Source organism: Ambystoma mexicanum, chromosome 3q, assembly GCF_040938575.1.
Source record: "Ambystoma mexicanum isolate Mex_15411 chromosome 3q, UKY_AmexF1_1, whole genome shotgun sequence".
NCBI lineage: Eukaryota > Metazoa > Chordata > Amphibia > Caudata > Ambystomatidae > Ambystoma > Ambystoma mexicanum.
The window spans coordinates 890,190,730-890,203,871 of record NC_090926.1 but is presented as its reverse complement, the minus strand read 5'-3'; the positions used below and the strand labels follow the sequence as shown (position 1 = coordinate 890,203,871).

At 41.2% G+C, this 13,142-nt stretch overlaps 1 protein-coding gene across 1 annotated transcript in view; it reads left to right on the top strand.

The window, feature by feature from the left end:
- The window catches only part of PITPNC1 (phosphatidylinositol transfer protein cytoplasmic 1), a 1,942,040-nt gene extending 1,940,358 nt beyond the window's left edge, over positions 1–1,682 (top strand). Inside the window, exon 10 of the mRNA XM_069655030.1 lies at positions 1,198–1,682. Coding sequence (XP_069511131.1) covers positions 1,198–1,523 — 326 coding nt within the window. The 3' untranslated portion in view covers positions 1,524–1,682. The remainder of the gene's footprint in view (positions 1–1,197) is intronic.
- Positions 1,683–13,142: the final 11,460 nt, after the last annotated feature.

The following is a 13,142-nucleotide window of genomic DNA, read 5'->3' as shown; positions in this document are numbered from 1 at the left end:
ATGGACTAGGAGTATGTTAGTTACTATGGTGAGTAACTTTTAATTTTCCTCATAAGTACCACTGTGGCCCTGTAGCCACTGGGGATGAAACAGTACAAACATGGGGAAAGGGCACAGTGGACTATGAATAAGATTGTACGGTTCCATGTGTTAAAATCGTGGCAAACATTGCCGTTTACACAAAGAATCGCGGCAAAAAGGCTGTGGTTTTGTTGCCGCAATCCATGTAAAGGATGCGGGGGACACCCCCGCAAGCCCCGCTCCCCTTAAATGGTATAATGGGGTACACCTTTACCGGGTCAAACCACAGCATTTTTGCCACAATATTTTGTAAAGGCGACATTTTTGCCGCGATTGTATTACTGCATACCGATTGTACAGGCCATAAATCTCTGCACTTGCAAAGTATGAATGAGCAAATTGATACTGATATACAAAATGTTTAAAAAACTATTTGTCGACATGTCCTGATTGTCCACCTCCTAGAGATGTTTGAGGCAATTGTTTGCATTACAGATGTGTGAGGTAATTGTGTGTTTTAATCAAACACAGGTGAGTGACTGAGATTACGCCAGCTGTTAGAATATTAATCCTTTCAGTTCTTAGTTTGTGGTGGTGTATCAAACAAGTCTGAAAGAGAATCTAGTTGGAACTTTTGGCAAAAATGGCACCACAGTCAGGCACCGATCCCAATATAACTGTACACAGCTAAACTTTACCAAAATAAAGATGTTTCATTTGAATAGTTCTTTGGCGTAATTTAAAATGGGACATATTCTTGAGTATGTATTTTAGTCCCAGATTTACTATTTTTGCAATTATAGCCATTCTCTAAACATATGATGTCTGTTGCTGATCCCACTCAACATACTGTATAGCATTTCATAATCCATGAGTGAGCTCTGTCCTCGTAAGAGGAACCAGCTGTGCTCTTACAGGACATTTTAAGCTTCTTAGAATCAGACCAAGAGCAGAGATTCTCGTAATCTGTAACCTTTGTAAGATTCTCAACCAGGTGAGACTCTGTAAGAATCTATCATTAGTCAGAACGTATCAGGTAGAATGGCACAACAGGAAATGATTGGGCATTCATTTGTTACATCGCATTATTTATTCAAAATTAATGCCATCCTCATGCCTCTGAAATGACCATGTACAGAGTCAACATTGTGCTTTCTGTTTCTTTTCTTATTGAAGACATGACGATGGATGATGTCCGGGAGTTTGAACGAGCCACCCAAGAAGCCACCAACAAGAAGATTGGAGTTTTCCCCCCTGCCATCGCGATAACTGATATTTCTTTGCCTTCTTCCACCAGCGGCGCTCCGTCGAGTGCTCCATCGACGCCGCTGTCTACAGACGCACCCGAATTTCTCTCTGTTCCCAAGGACGGGCCAAGGAAGCAATCTGCCCCAAAGACTCCCAGTCTTCCCGACCAAACACAGAGCTGTCCGCCCCCCCGAACTTTATCCAGTTCATCCATGTTCTGTACCGGCAGGCCACCTTCTCCAAAGCAGGAGTAACTGTTCCTGACATCTCCCCATTTGTTTTTAGGATTGCACTATTCTAGAAAGACTGCTTCATTACGCAAAACATGTACCTTAAGATCTGTAGATAAGAGCATGCATGTCTTTCATATGTGACACCCAAAGTAAAATTAAAAGCCATAGGGCGTGTGTTAATAGGCCTTGAATGAAACGGATGGAGGCCAGCCTTTATTGGGGAAAAACGTGTAATTAACAAAATTGACCAATAGGATAGATCTGCTAGTTCAAGGCGTTTCCATACAAGGACTTTAACCTCATAGGTGTTTTCCCATAAGTGCAAGATGGAAGGAAAAGGATCAAGGGTTTATTTCTCACAGGGTCTTTGCCTGTCCAGTGCCTTTGGCAAAAACTTTTAAACAATACAATTCCTGCACAAGACAGTGGCATTTCTAGTGTAGTGTTAGGTACCAACATAGTAGCATTTGTAAATGTGCCTACTAATCTGCACTTTGCTCCCTGCAGGCTTGCGTAGTAGTCTGAGTTTGGCATGGGATGCTGATAGATGTATCCTAACAATGAAGGCCGGACCTAGTACCTTCTTTTCTATGCCTATGGGAACAATCTCTGGTCAGGTTAAGTCCTAACAGACTGTTGAAAATGGTGCACATAGGCAGGTGACAGGCGTGTATGTCTGGAATCAGCAGGTAGAATGTTCGTAAATCCAGGGAGGTCGAATCTGGCAAGAGGGTCCCACACTGATGCTGAATTTCTTAAAGATCACATGCAAGGGGCAAGCCGAGCAGCTCTGACATTTTGAATTTTAAAGTGTATATTTTATCGTGAATGTCACCTCTGTGGAACCCTGTGAGGTCCTCCTTTTAATGTAAGGGGTTTTATCTATTTGCCCTCACTCAGTAAGTTGCATGTGCAAAAGAGGAGTCAAGTTATCCAATTGAAGGTTTATCTTTCATAGGGCATTCTGTGCCCTAAAACTGCCTCATATTTGGAGTCTTGATTTGCTGCTATTCCAGAAAAGCACATCACACTAACAGCTTTGGCCTAATGAGGGGCACAGAGCAATGACTTTCTCATTCCAACCCTATTAAAATCATTAAACTAAACCATGACCACCTCTACCTTGCCTTGAGACTTACCTAGACAACAAGTAACTTGTTTATTTCCTCTGTAATCGAGGGAATTATCCAGTGCCCTTAGAATGGTTATATTGACATATCTGGATCTGGTGCTATATATATTCCTGTAACAACTTCATAAATTGTGTCCTGTTCTCCTGGCTTTTCCTCACTCTTGTGCTCTTCACTTTAATGCAAGGCAACCTGTAATTTACTGTTTTGCATTTTACTTATAAACCTTCTTTTTTGGAACACCTTGACAAAATGTCTGCAATTGCTTGAACTACATTTATATGGGTAGAATGACATGCTGCCATTGTCTACCTACATTTGCCGAAAGGTGACGTGGACAGTGACGCACACTTAACTTCTCTTAACAAGGATCGGCATGTTGGCGATCCCAGCTCATTCTCTTCAAAGGCCAAACACCTTGACCTTTACCAAATGATGGACCTTGTCGGCCTGTGTACCCTGGTTTAGTAATCCAAGGTTCTCCTCTTTGATGCGGCTGGATGAAGTTCTGCTTCTGCCTCTAGAAATTAACTCAGTGTTATGTAATTTGAGATCAGGGTCGGACTGGCCTATGGGGCAATATGCCCATGGCCGAACCAAAAACATAAAATACTGGTGTGCGTCAGTTTTTTGGGTCAAAGTGGGCCACTTTGACGGCCAATGTGAGCCAGTTTGATGAGTTACTTCACCATGCAGCTAGTAGTTTTGACCAGGGATGCTGAATTTTAACATAAAAAATGTGCATCATATTTGATCAAAAAACCTCCCCCTTGAGTGCCATTTAAACAGCCTCTCACAAAAGGAAAGAATTGTCATTTGCAACTGTGGGCCACTTTTTCAATGGTGCCCGAGCCAATTTTATGGCCCAGTCCGACCCTGTTTGAGATTTGCTGTTTGTATGACTTTGTGGTGCTGAAGATCTTCTTGTGTGATCGCTATATTCTGTGCTAGGCAGTCACAGGAGTATATCTGAGAGTTGGTGAGTTGATGGCCTGGAATGAGTGGAAAGGTCTTTACAGTCCTTGATGATCGGTGTATTTTATTCAGAATTGCTGCATTATGTGAACATACTTTGGGATCCAAGCATTGCTCACCATGAAACTTCACCACCATGAAACACTGCTCTGAGGCAGCTCTGGCTTTGTGGAAATATGATCATATTTGAGTATCGTCGCACACTGCACTGCTTTTCACTAGATTTAAGGCTCTGTGTGTATTCGTCCCTCTTTTCCACTGGATGAACGATTCTGCTTGGCTCTGTTTGCAGTCCTGGGAACCAATGTGTTCCCCGCCCTTTATCAGAATAAAAAATGGGAGGCTAGTTGCTCTTAGTGCTGATACCAGCCCGCACGAGGCTCGCACAACTAAAATGCCTCGTGAGGACTTACCCACCCCGTTCAGCTTCCCACAAGAGTATCAAGAGATCCCTGTTAGAATATGAACTTTGTTTAGCCAAAATCATAATCATATAAGATGTTCCCCATTTTTCGTCCCACTTGCTCCAGATATTGATTAATGTGCTCACCATTAACTAAAAGCTAAAATACCTAAATATTCTGTGAACATTGTTCCCCATAGCAGTCAACTGCAGCCTGCAGTCCTTGGAGAGTGAGACGCACACATCAGGGTCCACTTAAGGAGTTGACGGTTTGTGTGCAAAAGGGACTTGCAGCTAACCACTTTAAAATAATTGGGATTAATGAGCACTGTGAGGCTTCAGAAATGTCTTTATGTATTTGTGAGTTTTTATGGAGCTTTGCATGCCACCTTTTGTTTTTTACACTTCTGAACAAAGCAAGGTAAAAATAGTGTACAGCATTGCAGGTAGGTAGAGTCCAATTGAATGTTTGGTATGACTTCCCAAGCAGGAATTCCTCATTTACGGGACTTGTCTATCAAGGCTCCTCAGATGAAAGCTCACCTGAATTGATCCCTTTAGAGAACCTTGAAGTGCAGGCGGTTGGGTACGGCGTTCATGCTTGGGTTAATGGCTTTCCAGAATTAGGGGCCGTGTCCACCTCCAAGCTTGAGATGCATGAAGGTTTGTTGATTAAACAGTTGGTCCTTGGTTGACAGTGTTCCCAGTTGGCATGTAGTGTGACAACTGTTTCTCTAGGCATGCTGCACTTCTGTTCCCATAGGAGCACTGTTTTTAATGCAATGCTTGACATCACTGCAACCCAATGAAGTGCTTTGAGGGCCAGTGAAGTGCTTTGAGGGCCAATAGTAAGGGGTCTAGTTACTGATTGTCCAGACACATTCTGGCCACCTACATCTCTTGTCTGTTCCACCGGATTGTCCTTTTGGAGGAATTGGAGTTTTTTTTATAAGACTGGAAAGTTGAAAGTTGATGCTCTTGGTCCTTTGTATGAGGGTTCAAATGAATTGGGCGTCTCATCAATATCTGGGATGAAGTTGTAAGAGCCCTCCAACCACCCCTTTGAACTTCAGCGTTTCACGATCCGCTCCTCTGATTTTGAGGATTTCTGCTTGGTTCTGTTATGAAAAGGAAGCACAAGGCACCTAAACCCCAAATGGATATTTAGGGCAGACCTCTTTATCCTGGATGCTGCCATACATCTGTGGAATGTTACCCCGGGCCCATTTGTGACTATTGAGGCCATTTAATTATATTTTCCACGTATCCAATCCCAAAAGTACCCCAAATGCAAATTGCTCTTTTTTTCTTGTGGTACACAACAAACTATACCACCAACTCTGGGAACTCCCCCAGCTACATTACAGAAGAGCAACAATACTACTTCAGCTTCACTTAAGGAATTGGCCCCATAGAAATTGACATGGCATAATGCTGCATAAGATATAGACTACACTTAGGGTCTGAGGAAATTCCTCATCTTCAAACAAATCAGATCCCAAAACTACATAGTACTGCTCCTGCCTGGGACAGTGTACACATCAACCATATTAAACAACTTTTTAAAAGTGAGAACCATTAATTATCTTTCTTAATCGTATTGCTTTTTGTTTGCACCTACAGCCCCACCCCCCCAAATCGGTCCAGATAGCTCATTTGTCCTCTGATAGATACAGCATGATCTAATTTGAACGTATCAAACTCTGCTTTAAAATCCGGCATTCATCATCTAAAACCAATTATTAATTTTCTCTTGAAAATGCATAATATTCAATCCAGAAAAAAAGCAAAGTTACCTTGAGACTTTTCAAGCAGTGATCTATTTGGGAGGTGGCTCTTGTGACTGCAGACTGACTTTGTACACCTCGCCTATATTGGCTCTGTCGGCACAGAGACCAAAGATTTACTGAGGACTGACCCTGTGTCAGCTTTTTGCCATTCTGAGCATGTTTCCTATACTCTGATGTGCAGAGAAAGGAATTCTGCACTATGCATCACAGTGCTTTTCATCCAGCATACTTTAGGACCTCCAAGTTCACAGTAAGTGCACATACGCGTTTATTTTGCAGCTGGTTGTTGGAGAGCAAGTGAGATGTTACATGTGACACAGGGAGCAATCTCATGTCTGTAAATTGTCCTTGACCATGTCAAAGAAATTGAAGGTTATCCTGGAAAATGTTACTTTTCAACTCCTCCTAGACCAAGAGGAGCTCCATAAGTGCAGTAAGAGGTAGAGGTTGCCTTGCAGCAGGACAGAGTGAGCCAGGACTTGCATTTCACATTCGGCCCCAGTGCCCCTCTCCAGTACCTCCCGCCAGTGCCGCATGCTCCTACATGGCTCAGCTGAAATCAGCGCCTCCCATGTGCTAGTAGAGCGTGATGTGGCAGGTTTGGCACCCCAGCGGTACCTAATAACCGCTGCTTTCCATTACACTGCCCGTGGTGCCAGAGGAAGGATAATGGTTGGAAGTGACACCAACACACCCCTTTCCCAAAGGAAGCGATGACTTTGCATACGATCTTTAAGAAAGTCTGTGACAATGAGCTTTAATACTGCCATTCGACTATCACACTCGCCTACTGATCACTCTTACTGGAACAGTGTCAGTCGTTCTTATCAGAATATTGTACAGTGTTTAAAGCAACTCAGGATTTAAGGCCTAACCAACGGGACCTTTAAGGTTTCACAAATCAGAGTTTGTGAGGTGAGGAGGTGCACTGTGGAATGTATGCAGTGCTAATGTTAACAAGGGGTATTTCTGCTTGCACGGAAATTGAAAAAAATCCCTCTCTCAATATTCTGTATTAGTACTGTTATGCAACTATAGCTGAGGAGGATGCTCCTTTTCAATATTCTTTTTGTGAATTCCCTATGGTACCCTCTTGTTGGCCATCGTGTCTTTATCAATTTAGTTAAAAATAGAGATGCTGTCGCCTAGAGACCACCTGAGGCCTATTTATTTTTTCCAATTCTGGCTGATTGCTTATTTACTGTAACATTTGAGTGTCTCTTGGCCCTGAAACCTTGAAAAAAAGTAACTTGTACATTTGTGTCATAAGCACATTCTTGACTCTCCACTTGTGGAAAATGTTAGTTGGGTTTAGAATATAACCCTTAAAAAGGTTGTTCATTTTTTTTATTCAGCTCAAAAAGACACAACGTGTGTTCCTGTTGTAGGATAGTGGTGGTTTTGAATAATTGTTGCCCTTTGTGTTTTTCTTCAGAGGATGGTGGTTGGTAAGTACCAGCAAATCCCAGGGTGGTTAGAAAGTACCTCCAAACCCCAACGGTTCCCTAGCCCTAGTATTCATATGTCTTTTTCGTGCAGCTCGCCGCTTGTGGGTCTTATTCACAAAAAAGTACCCAGGTAAAGGAGCTACTCCTGTATAAAGGCTATTCGACTCAAAAACATGTTACTGGTAGTAACTATAACTTATTTAGGACTTACATGACTTACCTCTTCTCTTTCCAGGAGTAGATCAAAATTACTGCTGATAGCATCATTGTGAAATACAACAGTGTCTATCCAGGATTAAGTCAAGGGTACGTCAGTTACTACCAGCAACTATGGCTCTGCCTCTCGTCTACTAGGCTTGTGATTGTGTTTTAGTTGATTGTTTCTGTCCACACTCAGGCTGTTTTCTATGCAGCTACATTTTACTCCAGTTAAATCGTTGCCCAGTAAATGAGCATGTTTGGTTTTGTCTTTGTAAATTGATATATTACACTGAAGCATTTAGGGGATGGGGAGGGAATGATGCCCCTTGCCATTGCTCACAGCCCATTCACTTCTGTAAACCCATAACTCTGTAAAAGCATTATCAAATTTGTATTGATTGTGGACCAAGAAACAGTACTAACATCCACACTTTGATCTCTCAGCCAAAGTGCACTCTTGGGTTATTGAGAGTGTACCTAAAGGTAGGAGAAGGAGGGAGGCCACATAACAGATTCATTTTCCTTGTCACCCACTTGACTTACCCTGACCCAAAGCAAACCAGAACCTCTGAGGGGAAAACCCTCTTATACCATCCCCCTTCAGGCCAGTTGCCTGAGCCCTCCGTCACAATGATATCTGCCCCTTTTTAAAAGGGCATTCAGATGAGCAAAATTGGCTGATAAGTTTTCCTGATGGCAATTGTACTATAGATGACAATGTAAGAGCAAAAGCTCTCGCTCTATTTTGATTTGTTTCCCTGTCTTTATCTCTCGTTTTTTCTCTCCCTCTCCTGCTGTCTGTCCCTTTCTGTCCCCTCCTTCCTGGCGACCTGGTCTGTTAGAATCCACTAAACCAACAAACAATGGTGGGAACCTCCAAACCCGGAACCTAGAGGTAAAACAATACATATGAAACAGGTGGTGGTGCCGGAAACACGAGAGCAACTGAAGAACAAGGCAAAGGGTATTACATCAAAAATTCATTTTATTTTGTTATAGATTGTAAAAAAGTCTTTAATTAATTCATTTTGTAAAACACATCCTATATAACAGACATTCATACATTCATTCATACTAATACAGCTCTAAAAATAGTACATTTACATTTTTTAAAGGGAAATGTGAAGAAAGTGCAACAACTGTTCCATTGTTAGGATAAAACTTACGCTTTCTATAAAAACAATTAATGGGATCAAAAGCAAACAGATACAAATTCTGTGTAATGGAAATGTCAACAACACTTCCAGTGTTCAATGATAATGGTTCATTCCAGACAAAAGTTATCGACTATTAGTGCCCAGACTGTTGATGCCAAGATAAATAAGTCTTCTTAGTCAAATAGGCTTCTTAATACATAGTTTCGACTTGACTAGTTATCTATGTCTTCATCAGGATAGGGATGAACCTAACAACATTTCTAAAAAGAAAAAGAAAAAACAATGGTACAATTAAAATTGGATGTTAAAAAACCTTAATTCACTCAGTTGCTCTCTGTGAATACCAATAGTCCAAATATGGGGAGAGGACAAATTAAGTCATACTCTGAAACCAACCCAAAATTTGACTAAATGGAGAGGGTTAACTCCAATTTATTTAAATGTTGCCCACTAAGGGGCAATGCATATCTCAAAAGGCCTCACATACCTCCCTTTCTCTACAAAAGGATAGAGAATTCAATGCATCAGGAAAGAGAAAATCATTTCACATTGATGGGACACTATCATTTCGTGTCAATATATTTTCCCTGGTTTAACACCCCGCTCCCCCCATGTCTCCGTTTGGAATTCCATTCAAAAATCAACTAAAGTAATACCTGAAAACCATACACCGGATGGTAAACTGGTCTTGTCTTGACCAGCTTCTCCTCTGTATTAGAGATGCTGGGTCAAATACAGGTAGTCCTCGTTATAAAGCACACTCCAGGAAATTTGTAAACATCAAACATCCCTGAAACGCCAAACAACAAAAGAACAGTACTTCTGTCACCACTGTATTACAATCCTACTTTAAGAGTATTTGATATAAGGCAAATGAGCACCACAAAAGGTATGCCAGCGAAATTACCTCAAAAAAGGGATAAATCTCCTTGACTTTGTATAGATGAAATGTCGGCACCGTCTGTCTCTTATCGAGGCCGACTTCGTAGAAATGAAAGAGGGATAGACAGAAAACTGTGACCGCCGTAACGTCCCCACTGTGTCGCAGTTCCTACTCTGCAAGCGACGCAGCTTCTAAACGCGAAAAACGAAATCAAACATATCAATGCTACGCTAAGGCTGTAGAGAAATGCAATCCAATGTGTGCTCTTCAATTGGAAAACAATTGGAAAACAAGAGAGAAGACCACCCTTCTTACTCAATATATGGGGCGTAACACTCCCAAATGTCTTCTGTGCAAGCATTCGAAGATTAAATGAGGTCGCTGTAATATCCCTTCTGTCAAGCAGTTTCTACTCTGCATGCAGCACTGCTTCTAAAAAAGAAGCAAAATGAAAAGTGTTACGCCAATGTTACATGACAAATAGTACATGTCACGCTAAGGCTGCATGGGGAAGCACTCCAATATGTGCTTGATGATAGAGAAAAAGAAAAAGAGGAAGTTCAAAGCTAATTTCCAAAACATATTTCAAAAAAGAAGGTTCAAAGCAAATTTCCGAAAACGCGCTTACCTCACGCAGAGTGACCGTCGCCCACGGAGAGTCCCAGCAGACTAAGGAGACCAAGCGGAAAGCGCTAGTCCCTCTTTTATGTCGAGGATGTTAGGGGCATAGGTACAAACAAAGGACCATTATCGTGTGTCCCCGGGTCACAGACACAGAAAAAGGACCAACGCCATATATGCACCTACCGAAGGAGAGTTGTTTCTAACGCTCGCGTGTTCTACCGCCGTATAAGTGATCTGGTGCCAAATTTTTACAGATAAATGGCCAATCAGTGTGCAAAAGAAGAGAAAGAATGTCAAGTGTCCTCATTTTGTATACTTCTTGTCGCCCGAATATAAATGTTCTTCAAAACACATAATGTGTGTAAAAATGAAATAAACTGTGTATTGTCGCCAGGATCTAAAAGATACACTCAGTTTTGAAGTTTTAAAATTAGAAGACCAGACATCGTACAACTGGCGGAGATCACTAAGGTCCCGTCTTTTTTTGACAAATTACAGTTAGACAATGTGACGGGCGATTTTCTGAATATCACTAGTGATAGCATTTTGCATCTCAAGAAAAAGAAATTTAGAACGGAAATGCACAGTCATCTCCTTACAGAATATTTAAAGAAGAATATTATCCCTACAGGACTATTAGTCCGTAATGAGCCTTGTTTATTCATAGATGATGTTGAATACAAAAGTGCATTTTCTGGAATAGGGACAAAGTGCAGTAGGGACTGGATGCTGCTCACTATAAACACAGCCTTGAAAAAAAGTATAGCAGTTGGAGAAGAGATAGAAAAGGCAGAAGTTGCATTTAGGGCGGATACTACTATTATGAATATTAAAGAAAAACTAGAGACCATCGAAAATCTAGTCACTGACTTTATCAAAACAACCACGGCGAAAAAAATGGAGAAACTTATCAAAGATGTTAAAAACTTTTCTAAAGAAACAGCATATCCATATCTCAGCACTGACTACCAGGGTCCAGCCAATTGGAGGGACCCAGATGACAACACAGGGAATTTGTTTTCCCGCAAGAAGATTACCTTTTCAGACACCTCTTCCGACGAGGGAGATGGCTACCAAAAGGGTAGGAGAGGTATCCAACAAAATCAGAGACAACGGGGCAGAGGCCAACAAAGAGGGGGAAGGAGAGGAAGACAAAACACCTTCTTCCAATATCCTCCTTATTTTTATCCCCAGGGGTTTGCCCAGCAGGGGCAGATGCAACCTTATCCTCCACCTGAACTCCCTTTTCCTCCACCTCAGACAGGCCCGCCCCCGTTAGGAAATGTATTTGAGACAAGAAGGAGGGCGTACAAAAGGTAAACCCTCCCTCTGCGGTATACAACCTGTCAAACAAGAATTTGACACCTAATGAAGTTTCTATACTAGAAAAAGGCTTTTCTTTTATTCCTATGAGGGATCCTAGTAAAATGGAAGTAGAAGGTGAACTCAGGAGCATGTTCCGTAAGATTAGACTTAAAGATTTCTTTTCTAATACTTAGATTGCCTCTACGGAATTAAGCCCTAATACGCCTTTTAGACCTCCTTCTAAATTTACTCCTTCACTGAATATATCTAAAGAAACGGCTACTTTTGAGAAAGTGGTGCTTAGAGATTTTCATGCTATCTATGCGAACAAAGATAAGACTACGTTGAAAAAATGCCTCAATTTCACCAAAGAAGATTGGGCAGGACTTAAGGAATTACAGTCAGATAGAACGATTGTGATAAAAAAAGCCGACAAGGGAGGGGGAGTTGTAGTTTGGGATATGAAATAGGACCATGAAGTTACTCGACAGCTTGAAAACAAAGAGGTTTATGTAAAACTACAAGGAGACCCTTCCCCTAGGATTCGGAAGGAAATCGAAACATTGGGCAAAGATGCATTGGAAAGAGACATCATTTCGCAAAAAGAACTTAATTTCCTGGTGCCCTCTAACACCAGGACTCCTCTTATCTATATGTTACCTAAGATACATAAAAGCATGAGTACTCCCCCGGGTCGACCTATTGTTTCTTTGAGTGGTTCCATTTTGGAACCTATAGGTCAATACTTAGATTTTTTCTTGAAACCATTGGCAAAAAATATGCCTACTTACCTTTCGGACGCAATGGATGTTATAAGGTTAGCAGAATCTTTTCCTTTTAATAAGGACCATGACATACTCATCACATTGGATATTGAATCGTTATATTCAAATATCCCACAGGTGATTCCCTGGGGATTATGAAGAGATTTCTCCAAACCAGAACAGATATTATTTCTGTACCTAGTGAGTTCCTGGTAGAACTATTAGAAATTGCTCTCTCTAAGAACTTTTTTCAGATTCAAAAACACATATTACATGCAAATAAAGGGGACTGCAATGGGGGCATCTTTTGCCCCAAATTATGCTACCCTATATATGTGGGATTTTGAAGACTCTAATATTCTCACAGAGTCCAATCCATTTAAAGCGGCTCTAAAACTCTACAAAAGGTACATCGACGACATACTGATTATTTGGGACGGTTCAAAAGGTGACTACAATATGTTTTTCACTTGGATTAATAATCTTAATCCAAATTTGAAATTCATGATCCAGACCAGCAACAAAGAGATTGCCTTCTTGGATTTATTAATAAAAGTGGACGATAAGAGATTGGTTGTGGACCTGTACAGAAAGGACTCTGATAGAAATACAATATTGCACCATCAGAGCTTTCACTCTCAATCTCTGAAATCAAATATTCCCTATGGGCAGTTTCTTAGAGCTCGAAGGAACTGTACTAAAGTAGAAGATTTCATCAAGCAAGCCTCTATTATAGAAGATAGACTATTAGAAAGAGGATACCCTAAACAACTTCTCAGACGCTGTAAAAAACGAGCACGTTACCAACATAGAGAACTACTTTTGGAAAAAAATGTTGTACAAGAAAGAAAGTTGAAAGATGATCAAATAGTGTGTGCGCTCACATTTAATTCGCAGCACAACCAGATCAAAAAAAATTCTCTCCAGCCACTGGCATTTGCTCCACCTAAATATGCAGAA